The sequence below is a fragment of the Euleptes europaea genome, chromosome 8, assembly GCF_029931775.1.
Source record: "Euleptes europaea isolate rEulEur1 chromosome 8, rEulEur1.hap1, whole genome shotgun sequence".
In the NCBI taxonomy this organism is placed as follows: domain Eukaryota; kingdom Metazoa; phylum Chordata; class Lepidosauria; order Squamata; family Sphaerodactylidae; genus Euleptes; species Euleptes europaea.
The window spans coordinates 81,998,964-82,019,842 of NC_079319.1; the positions used below are offsets into that span (position 1 = coordinate 81,998,964).

Sequence of the window (20,879 nt, forward strand, 5' to 3'; positions counted from 1 at the left end):
TTGTTTTTTAAATCATATTATTGGGTGTCCATTAGCCATGTTAATGGTTGCTAATCGGTTTGGATAAGCAGCATTTTTGCACATGCATTTTTACAAAATGTTATGCAAACCTGTTTGGCGGGCATTTGAGTTGTTCAGTACCAAACAGACCCACTTCAGATCCAATCACTGGAACCACCTCTTCTGGAGAAGAGGAGGCTGAAAGGGGCCATGATCGCTCTCTTGAAGTATCTGAAGGGCAGGGAGCTGTTCCTGTGGGCAGCAGAGGACAGGACTCACAATAGTGGGTTTAAATTGCAGGCAGAAAGGTACTGGCTGGATATTAGAATTTTTTTTTACAGTAAGAGTTGTTTAACAGTGAAATTGGATGCCTGGGGAGATGGTGAGCTCTTCCCCCTGGCAGTCTTCAAGCAGCAGCTGGATGAACACTTGTCAGGGATGCTCTAGGTGGATTCTGCATTGAGCAGGGGGTTTGGTCTAGATGGCCTGTACGGCCCCTTCCAACTCTATGATTTTATGATTCTAGCACAAACTTCAGATAAATATTCAAGTTGCTAGAAACTAAGGCCAACAGCAGCCAATATGGTACTGCATAAATATTGGATTGTCCCACATTTAATGGTGAGAACCCTTTTAAAGATCATGTGTGATGGAAAGAGAATTATTCCCATTGGACTTTGGCTCCCGCCACCCCCATCAGCACGCCCCTACCACACTCTGGTGACCGGCATGCGGTGGGGGGACAGATACCTTCCAGCTCCCTGCCGCCAGATTCTGCAGAGCCCCTGCTGCCCCTTCCAACGTATCTGGATTTGAGCACTCAGAGAGAAGTGTGAGGTAGGGTTTGACGATGGACGGGTGCCACAGCATCTGGATTCCTTTGGGTGGTTCTGCACAGTCTGGGAGAGGTCCTGCTCCATCCCACTAGAAAGAGGCAGAAAAGGAGACTGTTATGAATGGAGGCGACATGAAAGCATTTGGGGAAATGTTATGACTTGAAACAACAATCACCATCGACACACAACCCGCAGTTGCATTTAGGAGGTGCTTCTCTGGGTGCAATCTTCCATCCCCCCCCATGAGTAATACAAATAGATAAAGTAGGGCAGCTCAAAGCAACACTGATAATTAACCCCCCCCCCCCAAGAATAAAATGATTTCAGCAGGCTGGCCTGCAACCAATTTCTTCCTTCAAATAAGGTGATGGAATTCTTTATGAACCTCCTAAGTGCGACTTTAACACAGTGTAAAATTTCTTCCTGTTCAACCGATTGTCCAAATCTCATCTCTGCCCCAGCCTCTAGCAAACCACCAAGCCAACCTAGCCCAATCCTTGGCAAAGGACGACTTGTGGTCCAAACGCCAAGAACTATTGTGGGAAGGCTCAGATGCAACTATTGTGGGAAGGCTCAGATGCAATTAAGTATTTTGAAGATATAGCACAACTTCTTAAACCTCTGCTCTCCAATGATAGGCCCTTCAAAACTACTACTCACTTTAGCAGAGGGTAGTTTGATCAGGAATGCAGAACTGCCAGGAAAGAGCTTGTTTATTATACCCGACAGATTCGCCTTCTTAAGAAAGGAAAATCTATAAGCAATCTTATCTTGTTAAGATCAGCATAAAAGAAGCTTCTCAGGCAGAAAAAGTCTGACCATGCTAACCTACAGTGGCAGGAACTAGGATTGGCTGTGCAGGAAAAGAGGGATGCATGATTTTGGGAACTCATCTCTTTTGGGTCAGGTAGGCCTCCTCTTGCTTTGGAAGCCCAGATCTTGGCAAAAGATTGACATGCCCCTTATAGCCAGGTATTTGGAGATTCTTTCACTCTGGCTTATGAGGCATTAGGTCAGAAACCTCTCTGTGATGTGTCCATTTTGCCAGAATGGCCCCCTGTCACCAAGACTGAGATCAGAGGTCTTATTTCATCCCTCGCTTCTGGAAAGTCCCCTGGTGTGGACTTGATTCCCCCAGAGTTGTTCAAGTTCTTTCCTTTTTTTTAAAAAAAAAATATTTTTATTGTTTTTCTAAGTCAAATAAACATATACATTTCTACATTTACTAACAATAATAAAAAACACGTTATATTATTGTTGAAAGTATATCCAATATAAAAAGTAAAAGAAAGAAGAAGAAAAAAGAAGACTTCGCCTACATCTTCCTCCATCCATTAATAAGCCTATGTACTCTTTAGTATAGATAATTCCAATCCTAATATTTTTAATTTTATTCATTAAACTAAATCACATGCAATTTTAAAAATAAAGCATTGAATATATTCGTTAAAAAATTAATTGATACTAACACAAAAAAATTAATAGGTCTCATTAATAGTAAATAGATTAGAACAATAGATAACATTTATTACCTCCTTTAAAAGTCAATTTCTCTGTAAACCCTCCATGTCTCCCAATCACCCATAATTGCAAATTATCTTTCTAGTATATTAGTATAGTAAATTGTTCCATTTCCACCAAAGCTAAACCTTTTAACCAGTTCCTTTTTTGTTCCAGAAAATCTAAACTCTTTTATCCAGTCCCTTTTTCCGGAATTTTCAGCTTCTTCCGCTTTTCCACTTTAACACTAAACGTCAAAGAGCATCCTTAGAGATTGTTGGTAAAATTCCCTCTGCAGACATAGGATTCTCATAGTAAATCTGCATTGTAATTTCTTCCATCCCAAAGTCGTAGAGAGATCCCAGTAATTCCAGCCTTTCCACCCTTCAAATCTTCCAAGCTAGCATTAAAGAGTTCTTCATGCAGATTACAAAGACAGAAATCAAAGTCTCTCACATTCAGATCCATTGTAGCCAACTGATCTATTGCGGTTTCTTCTTGAAGGTATGCAGCCTCTGGCTGTTTATCATGGCTTTCCAATTCCTTTATAGGATTTTCCTGTTCTTCAGCCACCTTCTCAGTTAGAAAGTCCACTGCTCCCACATCTTGCTTCATTGTAGTAACTTGGTTATTTATCTCTTTAAGTTCGTCTAAGAGGATGTCCAATTTTTGGTTGATAGATTGATATTGAGAATTTATCATAGCAAGTAGTTGATCCATCTGATTAATCACACGTTCCATGGTTGCTGCTTTTAAATTTTTTATTAAAGCTTAGTTGGTAAAGTCCAGACAGATACACCGAAAAAAGAAAGTTTGTAAACAGTTTGGCAGGATTCTTGTATACTTTAGTATTAGAATACCATCGAGTTGAAGTCACTTAGCACGGAGATGCTGCAGGAAACAGGATATACACAGGAAGTTGCAGGATAGTGGACCTTCCGTTACCTCCTCTTGATATCCAGGAACTTGGGAGATATTTGCCAGTTGCACAAGGGAGACACACTTCTGGTCCTACGATCGATGATACTGCGATGGTGTTAGACGCCTTAGAGAGCACCAAGTTTCTTACTGTCTTCCAGTTCTCCAAGATAAGTCGCTTCCAGGAAAAACGTGGCTGGAGGACCTACTTGAGTCGGAAAGACGTCACCACTGGGGTGGGGGGGTATCTCCTCTTCCCTCCCCTTTCTGCGTTGTAGTGTCTGATTGGTAGTTGTAGCGTCTTTCAAAAGATCCTGTATGTTGTGTCTACCCACCGATCAAATTGATAAGGTTCCTGCCGGTTTATCAGATATTTTCTTGTTTTCATAGAGTCATTTATACATTAGGTGGGGAGACGTGGATTTAACAGATGTCTTTAACAATCCTTCAGAGCTTCCAAATCCAGGCAAAACGAAAGAGTTCTTGTAACTTACTCAGATTTTAGAAGAGTAGGTATTCTTGCTTCCATGTAGTTGCTTAGGTGGTAATAGATAGAGAAGATCTGTGCCTAATACCAAAGAGACGTTCGCGGCGTTGTAATTCCCCTCGATGCCGGCAGGACCACGCCCAATGTTCCGAGAGACTTCTTGAAGTTCTCTCAGAGAAATTGGGGGTCAAACCGCTCTTCGCGGCTGCAGGGGTATTCCTGCTTCCCAGTCCACTATTTAGGAACCGGGGGGGGGGGGTGCAGGGTTGCACCCCAAATTCGAACGTTTCTTGGGTCCCTCGGGAGCTCCCGAGGAACGTGGCACTCAGATCACCGTCTTTACAGGAAGTCGTTAAGTTCTTTCCTGATTGGTGGGCACCCATTTTAGCAAAACTCTTCACCCATGTAAATTCAACAGGTGTTATCCCCACTGGGTGGAAACTGAGTATTGTAGTCCCTGTGTACAAAAGGGGGAATAAAGCAGAACTATCGTCCAATAAGCCTGCTGGACATAGCCGCCAAACTGCACAGCAAATTCCTTCTATGCAAGTTAGAGGATTGGGAGGTTTCCAATCATGTCATTCATCCAGAGCAAGTAGGCTTTAGAAAAGGGCAATGTACTATCGACCACTGTCAAATTCTTAACCAACTAGCCTTTCAAAGTATCAAGGGCCCGACTAAATCATTATATGTGGCCTTTGTAGATCTGACAGCTGCCTTTGACTCTATTGATAGAGAACGCCTTTGGATGAAGTTGGCTGGCACAAACATAGATAAACGCTTACTATTTCTGCTACAGGAACTACACACCAACATCTCTGTGAAAATTTAGGTAGGTACCTCAGGTTCTTTAACGGAGGAAATCCCAATAAACAGAGGAGTAAAGCAGGGGTGTGTCTTGGCCCCCCTATTGTTTAATTTATATCTAAATGACATAATCCCAAAACTATCTGGCTCTAAGTTCGTTTCTCCCACTTTAGGCCCTCAGAAAATATCAGTCCTCTTATACGCTGATGATATGGCTCTGGTCTCCCTTACATGTGTAGGCCTAAGAAGGTTGTTGCACAAACTAGGTGACTACCGGAAAGAAGAGGCCTTAAGAATCAACTATGCCAAGACCAAAGTGATGGTCTTTAGGAAAAAGCCTTGCAAGTTTAAGTGGTCCATAGACGGAACCCCTATAGAGCAATCCAGCACCTGCAAATATCTAGGTATAACGTTCAATTAAACTTTAACCTGGAGGGCTCATTTGGCAATTACAAGAGTCACAGTCTTAAGTTCCATAGGAGCTGTTCTGAAATTTTATTATACAAAAGAAGGATTCTTGATTGACCCAGCTCTGAAACTTTATCAAAGTAAGGCGGTTCCCCAACTTTTGAATGGTGTAGAGGTTTGGGGTTGGAAGGATAGTCTGGGCACAAAGCTGGAAACTATCCAAACTCACTTCTTGAGGAGAATTCTAGCCTTACCCAGAGGCACCCCTGCAGCCCTGATGCGAGCAGAACTTGGTTTGCCCTCTATCAGGACCCGTGTTCACTTAGCTCTGTTAAGATCTTGGAAAAAGCAAAGCAGTGACACCACCAACTTACATCGCAGGCAGTGTTTCAAATTGATGATGCAAAATGATGCTGACAAGCTAGCCTGCTATAACAACATCCTGCATTGCTACTCCATATCAGATGACACCCAGGCTGTCCCCAATAGCAGGTACCAACATTCGGGATTGGGTGTTCAAATGTGATACTGCATTGGACAGGCAATCAATCTCCCAGTCCAAATTCTCACCATGATTTAAACAGTTTAAAAGGGATCATGTCAGAACTTCATACCTGGTCAGTATCCCCTTCCATAACCTCAGAATAGCTTTTACCTCCCTCCGGTTTCAAACCATGCCAACGGCTGGGATAGCTGTACGTTACTCCTGAACACCATTGGGCCTCTCGCCTACGTATTTCTGGGGCCGCTCCAGAGGACCTAACTCAGTACACCTTATTTATTGATTTAGCATAGTTTTATTATGTATATTTATTATTAATCCAGAATTTTATTATCCCAGTATTTCCTTTTATTATGTATCTGAGGTATCCCTGACAGATTTGTAATGGCCTATGGCTAAATGCAAATAAAACCATTCATTCATTCATTACACATTATTTTGTCCTCTTTATACAGAGCCCAGACTTAAATTCCTCGGAGCAATTCTAAAGGGCCTAAATCTTTCTCTAGATCCAGAGAAGCTGCTCTTTTTATCAGACACCAACCCTGATGTTTCCTACAAAGTGTCACTCTTTGCTTTAACAGCTAAGAAAATCCGAGCTAAAGCTGTTTTTAACCAGAGATCTTAACATATTTATATATTAGTTTCTTGTGGGTCAGATTGTTTTAAAGTTATTGTGAGGTTCTCCAGCCAACCTCGGCAATCCCAAAAAGTCACTTGCTCAGACAGGCAGGTCTAAAGCAGGTAAACGTTTATTCAGGAGCCGCAGGATACAGCATAAGCAATCCACAGGTTCAAAGCTGCTAATGGCAATCCAAACTACAAAGCATAACTTTAAGCACAGAGTCATCCCAGGTGCAAAACCAAACGGCCTGGGAATCAGGAGATAACGGTGCCTGGTAGGAAGTAGGGAGTAAGCAAGCCATAATACTGAAGTTGCCTGCTAGAGACTCAAGGTCAGAGCAGGGGGCCAGAGCAGGGGGAGAGGAGAGGAGCGGGGACAGCTTGAACGGTTCAGAGAAACGAAACCAAAGGTTACCACTTGACCAGACATGGGCCTAACTCATGTCAAGAGCCGTGGACAGCATGACTCCTGACAGCTCGAACATCTCAGAGAAATAAACGCACTCGATACACTTGAACAGTACAACCAATAGATACACTTGAATAGAAATAAGCATGAATAAGCCTGACTCTTGCCATGATTCCTGACAGTTATTTTAATGTTATTTTACGATATTTTAATGTTATTTTAATGTTCTGTATGGTGGATTGTGATGGCCTTCTGCCACAGACAATAAACTCAAACAACAACAACAACAATAACTGTTTGACCTATTTATCTATTTAGAAATTGTGATGGATGAAGGGTTCAACAGAGAGACTTGGTAACCGTCAGCCAATGCCAGCAAGCAGTGGGCAGAGTCCGGAGAGCAGACAGAGTTCTTTTTGGAGGGAGAGAGGAGATCTGGGGCAGTTAGCTCTTGGGTAGGAGATAGCTCTGAGCTCCTGATCTGTGTGTGGTGTGGAGAGACTCTGTGAATGGATGTTCACATACTACCTAGCTTGTGCCAAAATAAACCTGAGTAGTGACCAGGGGAAGATTGTGGTGGTGTGTGATAAGCCCTTTCTTCAGTCCCTTGGTGGGAGGTGGCTTCTGAAACAGGGAGACTCCTGACTCAAGTGTTTTGGGGCAGAGGGATTTGTTTCCACAGGAGGTGGGCAAATCTAAGGAGTGGGAAAGGTTGTGGGTGAACCTCCACTCACCGGTGTGCTAGATTAGTTTGAGTCCACACTAAGTATTTTGAGACCAAGAACATCTGAACAACATCTAAGTATATTACTGAGCAATCTGAAGTAACTGAACTGAGAACTAAGAACTGCGCCTTGAAACCAACTAAGATTTTGAACTGCCTGCAACCATTAAAGCTCTGTGCCTCTCTGAAAGAAAAACCTTTTCTGTAAATAATAAACATCTTTTTATTCACCTTTTGAATTCAGCCTCTAAGCCTTTCTGTTTCTATTGGGGCAGAAAGAATTAAATCCTCCCCTCAGCTACCGGAGGGGAGATTTGTGAGGGTCCTAAAGGTGGGGAAAGAAAAACAGAAACCTTCCTCCTTCCTTCCCCGCTCCCTCACAGAAATCAATATCCCTTGCTCTTTTAAAGACATAACAGAGCCTAGTTGGTAAGAAACTGAGGCCCTACAGCTAGGGTTTAAATGGATGAATAAGGTGTAATGAGTTAGGTCCTCTGGAGCGGCCCCACAAATACATAGGCGACAGGCCCATGGTGTTTGGGAGTAACGTACAGCTATCCAAGCCGTAGGCCAATGTAGCCCTACAACATCCTAACAGATCTTATTAATGCTGGTTGTGTGTCTGTGAAGTCACCTCACCCCGCTAGGCTACCAAGAGAGAAACGATCAAAACAGCCACTCAGACCAGGAAGTCCAAGACCAAAGCCTAACAGTCCCGCCCCCCCACAAGTTAACAGAAAATAGAAGATTCAGTAAACTGAGAGTGACACTTCAATAGGAACCAAACTTTACCACTTGTAAACTGTAAACAGGAATTAAACCTGTTATGAGCAACAGCAACAAAGAGTTGAAATCAATGTTTGAACTCAGTCTCAGAACACCCTCCCTTGCTTGGGGCCAAGTTTAGAAGAAAAGCCCCAATTAAATAAAACGATAGGACCTCAAACTGTTGGATGTCTTCTCCTCCTGGCAGCAGGCAGGAAATAATCCAATGGAAGAAGCAGGCTGTAACCCACCAGGTCAGCTCAGGATAGGCAGCAGGAGCAAAAGCCAAGGTTGTTGCACTGGAACAAACTCTCTCTCACTGAGCAACAGCCAGTAGGGACCAGGGAGTATACATAGCCTTTGGCCAAACACAAAAGTTTGAATGTGAGATTCCAGCTTCTGTGATTGGTCAAAGAATGGTCTTTGTATTCCCCCCCCCCCCCCCGCTTGGTTTGGGTGTCATTGCAGCCAAGGTAGGTTGCCCCAAGGAGAGCTTTCTCCTTGCAAAGGTGGGAAAAGGCAAACCCTGATAAGCCGAATTTTTTCAGCTTATCCGAGAATTGCCCAATTCGGCTTGGCTATTTCCTGCCTTTTTTAAATCCGGTAAAACCCGAACCCAGAAAAACTGAAATGGCATTTGTCGTTTTTTTCCCGGTTTGGGTTTTATTGAATGCACAGCCTTATATGAAAGACAGAAGTAATAGTAACACTTAAAATGATCAAATGTCTGATCAAAATATCCCCTTCTTTTGTTGCTGCGCAATTTGTTTCTCCATTAGCACCAGCACTAACCGTTTGCCACTCCAAGTCAGCCTGGCGTACCTGATCTTGAGATTTCTTTTTCTTCTTTTTCTTGCCCCAGCATCCAGAACTTTCCACATCTTTCCCATTGGCATCACCACAAAGTAAACCGTCAAGTTCATCGGTCCCCGTTTGCTGTCCCTGAGATGTTTCTGCAGCGAGTCGGTATGAGAGGTTCCTTAAAATGCACACACAGTTTTCAACGGTCTGAAAGGGAAGGCAATAATCCAATGGGCAGGATAAGTTAAAGGAAGGTTTTATGTATTCACCAGAAAAGTTGCAGACTTGATAAATACTTGTTCAAGAATATTCTTTTGGAATTGTTCCCCAGACAAGCCAGCTACAATTTATAAAAGTCAAAACAACCTGCCAGTTAGACACTACCTCCTCCCTGCTGATGGTACAATCCTCCCATGGAAGGAAGCTCAAATGCTAGCCTGCTTTCAATAGCGTAGGGTTTTCAGGTGCTTTCAAGTAAGTGGCTTCCCGTGCCAAAACTAAAGCTCCTCAATGAACCTGAATGTAAGAATGAGTGCAGTCCTATTTTATTGAGAGAACTATGTCTTACATTCAGCTTGATTCTCTTTGGAAGAAAGCGGCACTGAGTTCAAAGGGACTTGATCCCAACTAGGTGTGCATAGGATCACAGTTTATTCTATATGGGACACCTATAGTTTTTCAGGTATCATGAAAAATCCAAGGTGAAAGCATATAAAGTTAAAATACGATGAACAGGAGAAAGTCAAGCAAGAACTGGATCTTGCCAATTACAAACTGAGCACAGAGGGAAAATACTACTTTTGCTTATTTTGCTTATTGCTTGCATGAATTCCACAGCTATCTGTGGGTGTGTCTCTCCCAGTATGCCCCCCCAAAGCATTACACGCAGCGCACAACAACTTGCTGGTAGTTCCCGCTCGAAAAGTGTTCGACTGCCCTAAAGGGCCAAAGCGTTTTTCTGTCCCAGCCTTGTGGAACTCTGTCCAGTAAGACCAGGGCCCTGCAGTGCCTAGCACAGTTCTGCAGGGACTATGAGACTGAGATGTTCCACCAGATGTTCCACAGAATGCAGGGTGGGCCTTGCAGTGCAGTCCTAAATTAAGTGATACCCTTCCAAGTCCATGGACTTCCATGTTTGCAATTGCCTTATTTGTGATGCAGTTCCTCCCTTCGCCTCCATCTCCACATTTTTGACGTAATGTCTGAAGGAATGCCTGGCTATACCAAGCAACCCGCATATACCTGCTTGCCTATAGTCCCTGGGGTGGAGGTGAGCATCCTGTAACTACAGTGAACACCTGAAGCTGCATCACCCTGAATCATCAGACCCTTGTCTATCAAAGCCAGCCTTGTCTCCTCAGACTTGCAGCAGTTCTCCAGGGTCCCAGGCTGAGGTCTTTCGTATCCCCTACTGCCATATCTTTTAACTGGAGATGCCATGGATTGAACCAGGGACCTTCTTCATGCCAAGCAGATGTTCTACCACTAAGTCACAGCCTCTCCCCAAGAAAGGAAACAGAAGTCTCTGCAGTATTTAAGGTTCACAAACATGTAAATAAAATCTTCATGAAATCTTTTCTTCTTCTTGCTCCCAACATTGCCTTAAAAGACACATTATTTTATTTAGGATAGTGCTAAGCCAGTTGTTAGAGGCCTGTGGTGCAGAGTGGTAAACTGCAGTACTGCAGTCAAAAACTCTGCTCACGACCTGAGTTTGATCCCATTGGGAGTCGGTTTCAGGTAACTGGCTCAAGGTTGACTCAGCCTTCCATCCTTCTGAGGTCGGTAAAATGAGTACCCAGCTTGCTGGGGTAAAGTGTAGACCACTGGGGAAGGCACTGGCAAACAGCCCCATAGTCTGCCTAGTAAACGTCGGGATGTGACGTCACCCCATGGGTCAGGAATGACCTGGTGCTTGCACAGGGGACTACCTTTACCTTTAAGCTAGTTGTTAACCTAACAGGTCCACAGAGTAAGTAATGATGGCTTTGATTCCACCTAGATTTCCATGGGCACAAGGAGAGCAGATGATTTTTTTAATGATTCCTCCCTCTTGCAGCAGCCCCAAACACCCTACACACGACACGCAGGAATAGCTTATGGAGGAGTTGGGGGTCTCCAGTGTGAGCGTGTGTGGAGAAGCAGCAAAAATCATCCTCCCTTCTTGTGCCTTTTTGCAAGAGTCAAAGGGAAGCTCCATCTGCTAGAGGAAAACCTCTCTGCCAGCAGAACAGGTCTGTGGGATCCAACCCACTCTGTCCAACCTAGAATTGATTCCAGGCACTCTCTGCATAAAGTAAAACTGGTTCTCAAGGATCTTCCTCAGTCCATAGAACTTCCTGTTCTGGTTGAAAGTTTTGTGTTATGTGCATGGACAATTGGGAATTTATTACAGCCTCCATGACTGAACAGCTTTTTACCCAAATACAGTGAATGTTAGGGGATATCAGACGTACAGAGCAAAATACAGATATACAGAGCAAAACAAACATATGGGCCAGGCTTCCAATCAAGCCCAAAGATCCTAATCTGTTTTTTTTACATTTATAGACTTGTAATTCTGCCCCTCTAAGGACACAGATGACCAACCTTGCTATCAATCTCACTGCTTCCTAGAGCAGACTGGATCACATACAGCAGCGCATCGGTAAGCCCGTCACACTCTCGCATTCTTCTGCGGGCCTCTTCTCCAGCAGAGCTGACATTCCTGTAAGGAAACAACAGCAAGGGTCACAGTCTGCCCAGCACAACTCTCCACTTTGGACAACAGGCGTTCGATTTGTTTTTGCCTTTAAAAGCATTTACCACCCTTCATAGTTCATTAATTGTAACTCTATCAGGGCAATCCTAAACAGAGTTACTCCATTCTAAATCTATTGGGCTTAGCAGGATGCAGTTCTTCTGAGGATTGTACTGTATGTGGTGTATCACGAATCTCTTCCAGTTCACTCCAGATGATCTTGATCTCAGGGGAAAAAATAGGGTAACCTGTGAGGCAGCTGTGGGAGGGAAAAACGATTCTGCAACTCCTAGGTCATGGTCTTGCTCCACCCCCAAGTAAAGCATAATATAAAATACACATAGCTAAGAATGGTGGTGCGGCCCTTTGCCTTGTTCCTCTTCTTAAAAGGAAGTCCCGTGACAAAGGAAAGGAAGTCAGCATCACAAAACTGTACTCCAAACTTTAACCAGGTATCAATCTGGTATTATGATCAAATATCACTATGATTAATGAAAATTTAGTCGAGAAGCTGCTACTAGTCCCAAGGTACAGAGCACGACCCATATCATTCTGCTCAAGTACTTCCCGGACGCAATCTAACAATAACCCATCACAGCAGCCTCCCACTGAGATAAACGGGGCTCAGGAAATCCCATTCCACTACTTTCAATGGGTAACTGGTGCTACTTTTCCTGACATTTACATCAGCAAATAAATCATACATCTTCATCCCTCAGCTACTGATTTTGTTCAGCATAATTATAAAAGCCACAATGAATTTGAATATAGTTCAAAGGTTGTGATCTTCCAGCCAAATGGCCTGAAACGCTACTTTAATTTTCCTTTATTCCGTCACCCTTTTTATTCTGGAAAGCATCAGTACAATTAGTCGCTCTAGTCAAGGACCTTGCAGGTGGCCTCTGTCCTCGAACTCACACTTGTCTGTTCTCATGGCAGAAGATGTTGCCATGTATGCTGCTGCTGTGTGTTCTGAGAAGCAATCAAATAGCAACATCACAGTTTCTTTTCCTGGCCCAATTAAAACAGACCTGCCAGAGTGGTACAGGCAGTCAAGTCCTCAATGCGGGGTTAATTGTGCCCATGGAGTAATGTTGTTATATTATAATACTAACGCAGGGTATCGGGAAAGACTTTTCTTAAGGATGCAAAGGACTAGAGTTGCCAACCACCAGGTAGTAGCTAGAGATCTCCTGCTATTACAACTGATCTCCAGCCGATAGAGATCAGTTCACCTGGAGAAAATGGCTGCTTTTGCAATTGGACTCTTATGGCATTGAAGTCCCTCTCCTCCTCAAACCCTGCCCTCCTCAGGCTCCACCCCCAAATCCTCCCACCAGTGGCAAAGAGGGACCTGACAACCCTACAAAGGACCCCTTCAGCCACAAAAAAGGGTAGATCGGTGCCGCTAATGCCCGCTAGTCTTCTTTAAAGCTCTGACAATACTCTCAGCAGTTGCAACCAACAGCATATAAAAAGGTTCTGGAGGGGAAGCCATGTTAGTCTGTTGGATCAAAATTAAACAGGAGTCCAAGTGGCACAGAATTTATTTTAGCATTAACTTTTAATGTCTCAGAGCTCACTTCCTCATATGCATAGAAGTGTACATACATTAGGCAAAGTTAAATACCCAACAGAAAGAAAGGGGGAGAGGGAAAACGTTAGAGAGAAGCTGCTGCGAAACAGCGGAGGGTGGTGCGAGACACTCCCAACCAACAGCAGCAGAGAATTTACATCAAATCTAATGCAGGAAGAAATGGGACTGTGGAACAACCGCCCATCTGCAAGGGGAGGGATATGCCTGATATCAGCCCCTACAGTGAGATAGGGGCCCAAGGTCCCCTGTTAAGCCCTCGGTGGTACGTGGTCTTGAATGTTGTTTATGAATCGATGACTTTGTGTTTGAAAGGTTTTTTTGAAGGGGAACAATAACCTTTAAATTAGCCATCAATTTTCCATATTAAAAGGCAGAGTTCAGGTTTATTAAAAACTGCTGTCCTCTAATTTTGAAATCCATTTCTGCAACTGCTTGCAATATCATGTTTCACTGCATAGTTCTTCAAGGCTGTTGCCACAAGGATCGGTAACAGGCATAGCGCTATAGCATTACAATATAATAGCAATCTCTTGCAAAAGTGTACTAATTCCTAGCTTTCATTTTTAAAAAGGTCAGTCTGATCCTTTTGGTTGTGGAGATATAGGGAGAAAAATACTGGCTGTGCAATTTCTGCTTATAACTGCACAACCAAAAGGGCCAGAGACTTAACCTTTTTATATATACACGAAAGATGGAAACTTGTAATACATCATTGTAACATTACAGTGCTATTGGTTCTATGTATTGTACTTTTCTTTCTTCATTGTTTTTAGTTGTCTTAATGCCAAATAAAGGTGTGATTTGTTTTTAGTTGTCATCATCCTTGAATCTCAGTAAGGAAGGCAGACTGAAAACAAAACGTGGTATAGTGCAATCTCATCAGATGTTGGAAGCGAAGCAGGGTTAGTACTTGGAAGGGACACCACCAAGGAAGGCTTTGCAGAGAAAGGCAATGACAAACCACCTCTGCTTAATCACTTGCCTTGAAAACCCCTTGCTGAGGTTGCCAAAGTCAGCTGTGACTTGACGGCACTTTACACACACGCAGTTAGTAATGGTGGAATTAAATATTTTGTACAGAATGTGTAGTGTTTCACCCATTGTTAATGCTGAGCGATGACAATTTCTGTTCTTGTTTTGGGGGTCGCCTTATATTCCAACAAAGCATTATGAGAACTGCACTTCACTGTGTTTTAAAAAGAAACTGCTTTCTCGATAAATCTCTTGTTCGTTTCATTATTCTGCAACGACCTGGATCAAAGTCACAACACAAACATGAAGTGTTAGCATTGGGAAAGGAGGATTTTGGCTCCAATCACACAAGGTGAAAATGAACACGTCTATGTATTCCATTCAAATAATGGCTGGACTTAACGTGTCACCCTTTGTACTTAGCCAAAAAATCTCTGAAGATCAGCCATGAAGATTATAAGTTGAATAAAGAAAAGCCTAACAATACAGATGGTGAAAGTAATTTTTCCTAAATCCTTCAAGACAGTTTGGTAGGATGGATAAACACCCATCAATTGCTATTGCTGAAAGCCATAACTTGCATATTTATAGCTACAGGTAAGTGTCTAAAGTGTCCTTCAAAAAGGAAAGAGCTTTTTGAACAGTTATTGCAGGTCTGAGGGAACAATAATGGTGATTCACAATTACAGCACAAAGATGGGACAGAGAAGCGATACTCCCGCCTTTTTAACAACAGAAGAGCACCCAGTACATCGGCAAGCCATTCAGAGCTTTGGTCACCCTCCTCGGGGAGCTTCTAGGAGCAACAAGGTGAGCCACCGATATTACAAATAAGGTAAGCACGCTTAAGCAAGGATGCAAATAATCTGGAACTAGGGCTGTTGAATTTAAAAAAATTCGGTATAGTTCGGATTCGGCTGAATTCGGCCCGTTTAGATTCGGGATATGCCGAAGTCCGAACTCCCCCACTTCGGGTCCGTGCAATTCGGCAGGAATTCAAAGTTCGGGAAAAAAATTCGGCCGAATAAAGCCATAAAAACACAACCGCGCCTTTCCGCAGCTCTGGGGGGGCATTTTTGGGGGTAGAGGTCCCAAACTTTCAGCGGAGCTTCAAAGGACGCTTCTTGAAAGACCCCCCATGTTTTGTAAAGATTGGGTCAGGGGGGGCTGAGATATGGGCCCTGAAAGGGGTCCCCCCCACCCTTAATGTGCATCTCTGAGCAGAGCTTGCCGCCCACGCACAAAGCTCTTAGCCCCGACAAACAGCTGAGAAGTTTGCAAAGCATTGCAACACAACTGCAAGCAACACGACTGCAAAAGCAACACAACCTTGTAAGCAACACCTTTGCAACTGTGCAAAGCAACACCTGACACCTGGGAGTTTGCAAACCATGGAAAGAGACAGAGGCAGCTAGCTATGCATAATGAGCAGGGGTGGAATTTCCCCTTTTGCATGGGACTCCAAATGCATTCTTTAAGTCACTATTTGAAAACAAGTTTTCAGCAAGCATCCAAATAGACCTAACCGCTCTTATGAATGAGGGAAAACCTGAAGACACACAACTGAAACCCCCCCTCAAACCAGGGAGAAAGAGACTCGAGGGAGAACACCCCCCCAGGCAGAACCGGCAAAAGCCCCCTTTGACTTCCCCCCCACCCACAGAAACTGCTCCCTCCCCACACACACACAGACTCTGCTTCCCCCCCCCCACACACACACAGGAGAAAAATTATAGATTAAAGCCCCCGAAGGGGTCTTACTGTGGCTGTTTTCTGTTCCATCAGGAGGGGCTGGGGAAGACTTGTAATCCAAGACGATTCCAATTAGGCACGGGACGTTTTGCTCTGGAGATGCACAGGATCAGCTGATCCATTCATCCCAATAGGGGAAAGGGGAAAGCCCATATCTCGGGACCCCCTGACCCAATGTTTACAAAACTTGGGTGGTCTCTTAAGAAGTCTTGTCTGAAGCTCCGCTCAAAGTTTGGGATCAGCACCCCCAAAAATGCGCCCCCTGCAGCCACAGAAAGAGAAAAGGGGGGAGCCGATATTTCTGCCCCCACTGAACCCATCTTTACAAAACTTGGGTGGTATCTTAAGAAGGATTGTCTGAAGTTATGCTGAAAGTTTGGGGGCTGTATTCCCAAAAAAGCACCTCCTGCAGCCACGGAAATGGAAAAGGGGAGAGGGAAAAGGGGTGGAGCCCATATCTCGAGATCCCCTGACCCAATGTTTACAAAACTTGGGGGGTATTTTAAGAAGGCTCATCTGAAGCTCCACTGAAGGTTTGGGGTCTGTACCCCAAAAAATACGCTCCCTGCAGCCACAGAAAGGAGCGAATGTGCACAAGCACCCCCCCCACACACACACGAAGATTTCCCTCTCTCTCTCTCTCTCCCCAGCTGGGCCGCACATCAGCTGATTCCTCCAGTACTCAATCCTGACTGATTGGCCAGAAGAAGACCCAGCTTGGCCACCGATTGGCCGGGGGAGGAGAATGCTGCTTACTGACGGCCGAATTTTCGGATTTATTCGTGAACTCCCGAACTCGCTGAATTCGGCCCCCCCGGTTGCCCGCCATTTTTGAGTTCGGTTCGTCCCGAACTAAAAACCACCGAATCAGGGGAAATTTGGCTGATTTTCAGTTCGGGCCGAACCGAATCAACAGCCCTATCTGGAACATCCTAAACCCATGAAAAATATGTATCAGTGGTCCTAGCTAACTGACTTGGACATGCAATATCCCTTTTTAGTAGGGTGGAAATACAAATGTCAATAATATAGAAGCTTACATACATCCATATATATTAGGAGAAGCAAGCAAGCAAGGGAGGAAATAAAAAATGATTATCTGTGACGTCTGCAATGGTATGTGGTGCAATGGACTTTCTTGTAGTCCAAAAACAAATAATTCAGCAGAAATTACACAGTAAATTACAGTATAACTAAGCCCATTCCCTGTTTCTGACAGCTGCAGTCCTTAGGCAGATTTGTGACGCTGTTCATGCAAGTTTCAGGAATTCAGTTAAGCTTCTCCCTACATAGGCAGAAATAAGCAACATGTCACACTTTATTAGGTTAACAGTATGCCACCTTCAGTCAGACTGTGAAGATCCTTGTGCAGCTGCTGCCAAAACAACATTTTTAAAGTCTGCACAGCAAATAAAATCTCCAGTGGCCAATCAGAAGGCTTGCTGGGCAAAAGCCGCACCTGCCCCCACCACTTTCTACAAACACTTGGCAGGTGTCAAAAATGATGTTGCTGGGCACCACATTGGGGACCCCTGCCCTAGACTAATGTGAAATGACTGAAGCATCAATTAAAATTAACAGATAAATAAAACATTTGAGAGAGCTTTTTGTTCATTTGAGATAAGACATTTACAATTTCTCAATTATGTGGGTCTAAATGACTAGTGTGTATTATTAGATACAAAAGAGATTTTCATTTTAAAATGTCATTCTATATTAGTTTAATTTTTAGGTATTACTTTAGCTCTGTTGTTATTGACAGCTTATATTGTATTCATAATGTTTTTTTTAAAAAAATTATATGTTTATATAAAATCAGACTACAAAGAAATAATACAGAGAAAAGAAAAATTTAAAAAGCAACAGTTACAATTGCATCAGAAGAGAAGGCAAAATTATAATATACAGTATTATAATCAATGCACAATAGAACAGTATTAGTCATTATAAAAGCAATATATGATGTAATAATAATAGTTAAACAGTAATCATTCTACTAATCTAAAATCTTACATATTCTGTACAATACTGAGCTGTGGCTCACGAAAGCTCATACCCTACCAGAAAATATTTTTATTAGTCTTTAAGGTGCTACTGGACTCTTGCCCTTTTTGACTACTGCAAACAGACTACCACGGCTACCCACTGTGTACAATACTGGTTAAACATGTTATCAAAATTAAGCAATATTATAAAATGAATTGCAAAATACAATAGATAAAACCACCTGCAGTACTAGTAATTATTATATATTTCTAAAAACATTCCCCACATTTTAAAAATTATGTTTTAATTCTTTTTAAACATGTTTTCAGTATACAATGTCAAGACGATTTTTAAAGAATAATATGAGTAATATACTTTCCATTTATCTTGAAATTCTTTAACTGTTTTTTTGTTCACATAGTTTGTCAGTTTTGCAATTACTGCATATTCAGGACATTTACTCTCCCAGTCCTCTCTAGAAGGACATTCCTCAGCTTTCCATTTAGTTGCTAATGTGACTCTGGCCATCATTTTCATATATCTAAACAGTTCTTACAGAGTTTTTGGATTTGTTTTGGTAGAATGCCCAGTAACATACTTTTAGCTTCCATAGCAAATTTAATCTTTAAAATTTCCTAATTTCAGCATGTATTTCTTTCCAGTACTTTTTTGTTTTTTTTGCACATCCACAACATATGATAACAAGAACCGTCCATCTCTTTACATTTCCAACATTTCCCTTTATAATTCTTGTCCATCTTCTCAGTGTACCACCCATAAAACGTACCAGTTTTCTCTTAATGACTGACTGGCTATAAATGTTATGTCTTTTGTCCATAAGGATCCTCATTGTTGGAAGGATAGTTCTTCCTCAAAATGTTGCATCCATCTAACCATGCATGTCTTAACTTGTTCTGTTTCTGTATCAAATTTAAGTAACAGCTTATATAGTCATCCCTAATAAGTGATCATTTTATTGTATTATCATCCTATCAAATTCAGTCAGTTTCCTTTTTACTCCTTATGCCATGTGAAAGTCCTTTTTAAATCTTGAAACTAATTGAAAATATAATGACCATTGTATATTTTTGCCTTCATCCTTTATCTTTTGCCATGATTTAATTTCTCCTTGCAAATTTATCATATCTTCATATGTTATATGATCATTTTTTCTCACATATTTATCATATTATGCCTCTATGGAAGACATTAGTGGTGATACTGGAGGACTGACTGCAATCCTGAAGGGGGGGCAGAGCTGCTTAGGAGACGGTGTGACCTGTGCCGGCCTCCATGCCACTTGCATTGTCCAAAGTAGCATGGACACTGGAGCAGGTGAGTTTTTTGAAATATGTTATAAGTCTTATGTTAAACACAGTATTTATATGCATTAGAAATTTGTTTTATTTGTAAAAACATTGTGATTATGGAATTCACAGGAAGACTAGCAACTGCTTAGAAATGATTTAAGCGGCAATATAATCTCTACAAGACAGTCTCGGCTCAACTACGGGTGACTGATGAAGGAATACAGTGAAACAAGGATACATTACTGGAAACCTGTATCACCCCTTGTGTTTATTATGGACTTTATACTGTAATGAAATTGTAGCTGCAACAATTTATTGATTTCCTATCTAAGTTTCTGTTTAAACATATGTTGTATTTAGCTAACTAAGAAAGAAAATATAATACTCAGTGAGTGCAAGAAACTGTGTTGACGTTATATTGTTGTTAAATATTAGCCATAGTAGCTGTAAATACTATATCATCAGCATAACTTTTCACTTTGAACTCTTCCCCATCCAATTTCAATCCTTTAATTCTGGGGTCCTGTCTATTCTTGGTAGCTAACACTTCTAGCACTTGAATAAATAAAAGTGGTGATAATGGACATCTTTGACATATTCCTTTTCCCATTTTAAACCCAGTTTCAGTGCCAAAAGAGCACCTGTATGCAAATGAGCATTTAGGTGTAACTTGGTTATAACTTTCAGCATATCTTCAAGGCAGCTGCTAAGTAATAAACCACAGATAGAGTAACAACTGTATCTGTACCAGACAGCAGATAAATTAAATGGTAATCATGAGAACAAACAGGAAACTGTGAAATCAATGGAGTGAAAAAAGATGATCTTAAAGAAGAATACAAACACAACTGATTAAAAATTGGGTAAGTTTTTCTGTCTTTGCCTTTCCACATGGTTAGACTCTCTGATAGACTGGACTGCCTAAGAATCTACCAAATAATTTGTTGAGAGGTAAGGCATTATGTCTGGCCAAGAAGAAAAGTTGGAATAGTTCTGTGAAAGGTTGGAATAGTTAGGAAATTTTGATAGTCTGGAAGCTCTGGAAAAGATGGGGCTAATCTGTCCCCAGGAAGAGAGAGCACATTTCCTTTTGGCATCACCACATAATTCAAGATGGACCCAACATGAGAATCTTGTTCATTACTAGAGAAAAGTCTGAGGGAAAACTTGGGTAGAAAATCTGTAAGCTTGAAAGTCTTTTGTCTCCTGTCTTTGTCCAAGAAGACACAAAAGGGTCACACTCAGTCCATTTTAAAAGATCAGGCAGAAAATCCTGATCTAATAGGAAAAATTGGAATTTCACCACAGCTTTCCATGCTAGCAGGGAGATGGAACCAAGGCCAGCCTCTAATATAAGTTGGAGTTTGATATACGATCAGGTGCTTGAAAGATGGCATGTTAGAATTTTGATTGTAAAGATTCGATTTTAGAGGAAAGCGCAGGAAACCAGATTGGGGCTCTGTAAAGCAGAAAAGACCTGATTTTTGCATTGTAGACTTCTAGAGGAAAAGGAATAAATTGCCCTCCTGAATGATTAAAAAATCTCATAATTGCAGCTAAATGTACTTTAGTAGATTCAAGAAGATGAAAATAATGAAATTTCCACTTATTGGAAGAGGCAAAGTGAAAGCCTACGTAAAGTAATTGAAGTTCGACACAATCTTATGCCTATCCCAAACTCAGTAGTTTACTTTTCATCGTGATGGAAATTTCTGAAAACACATAATTTTTGATTTAGCAT

The 20,879-nt window shown here is 42.1% G+C and overlaps 1 protein-coding gene across 1 annotated transcript in view; it reads right to left on the minus strand.

Annotated features, from left to right (window-relative positions):
• CTNND2 (catenin delta 2) overlaps positions 1-20,879 on the minus strand; it is a 509,931-nt gene that overhangs the window by 74,829 nt on the left and 414,223 nt on the right. Inside the window, exons 12-14 of the mRNA XM_056854116.1 lie at positions 11,371-11,488; positions 8,803-8,988; positions 751-924 (exon numbers count right to left, since the gene is read on the minus strand). Coding sequence (XP_056710094.1) covers positions 751-924; positions 8,803-8,988; positions 11,371-11,488 — 478 coding nt within the window. The remainder of the gene's footprint in view (positions 1-750; positions 925-8,802; positions 8,989-11,370; positions 11,489-20,879) is intronic.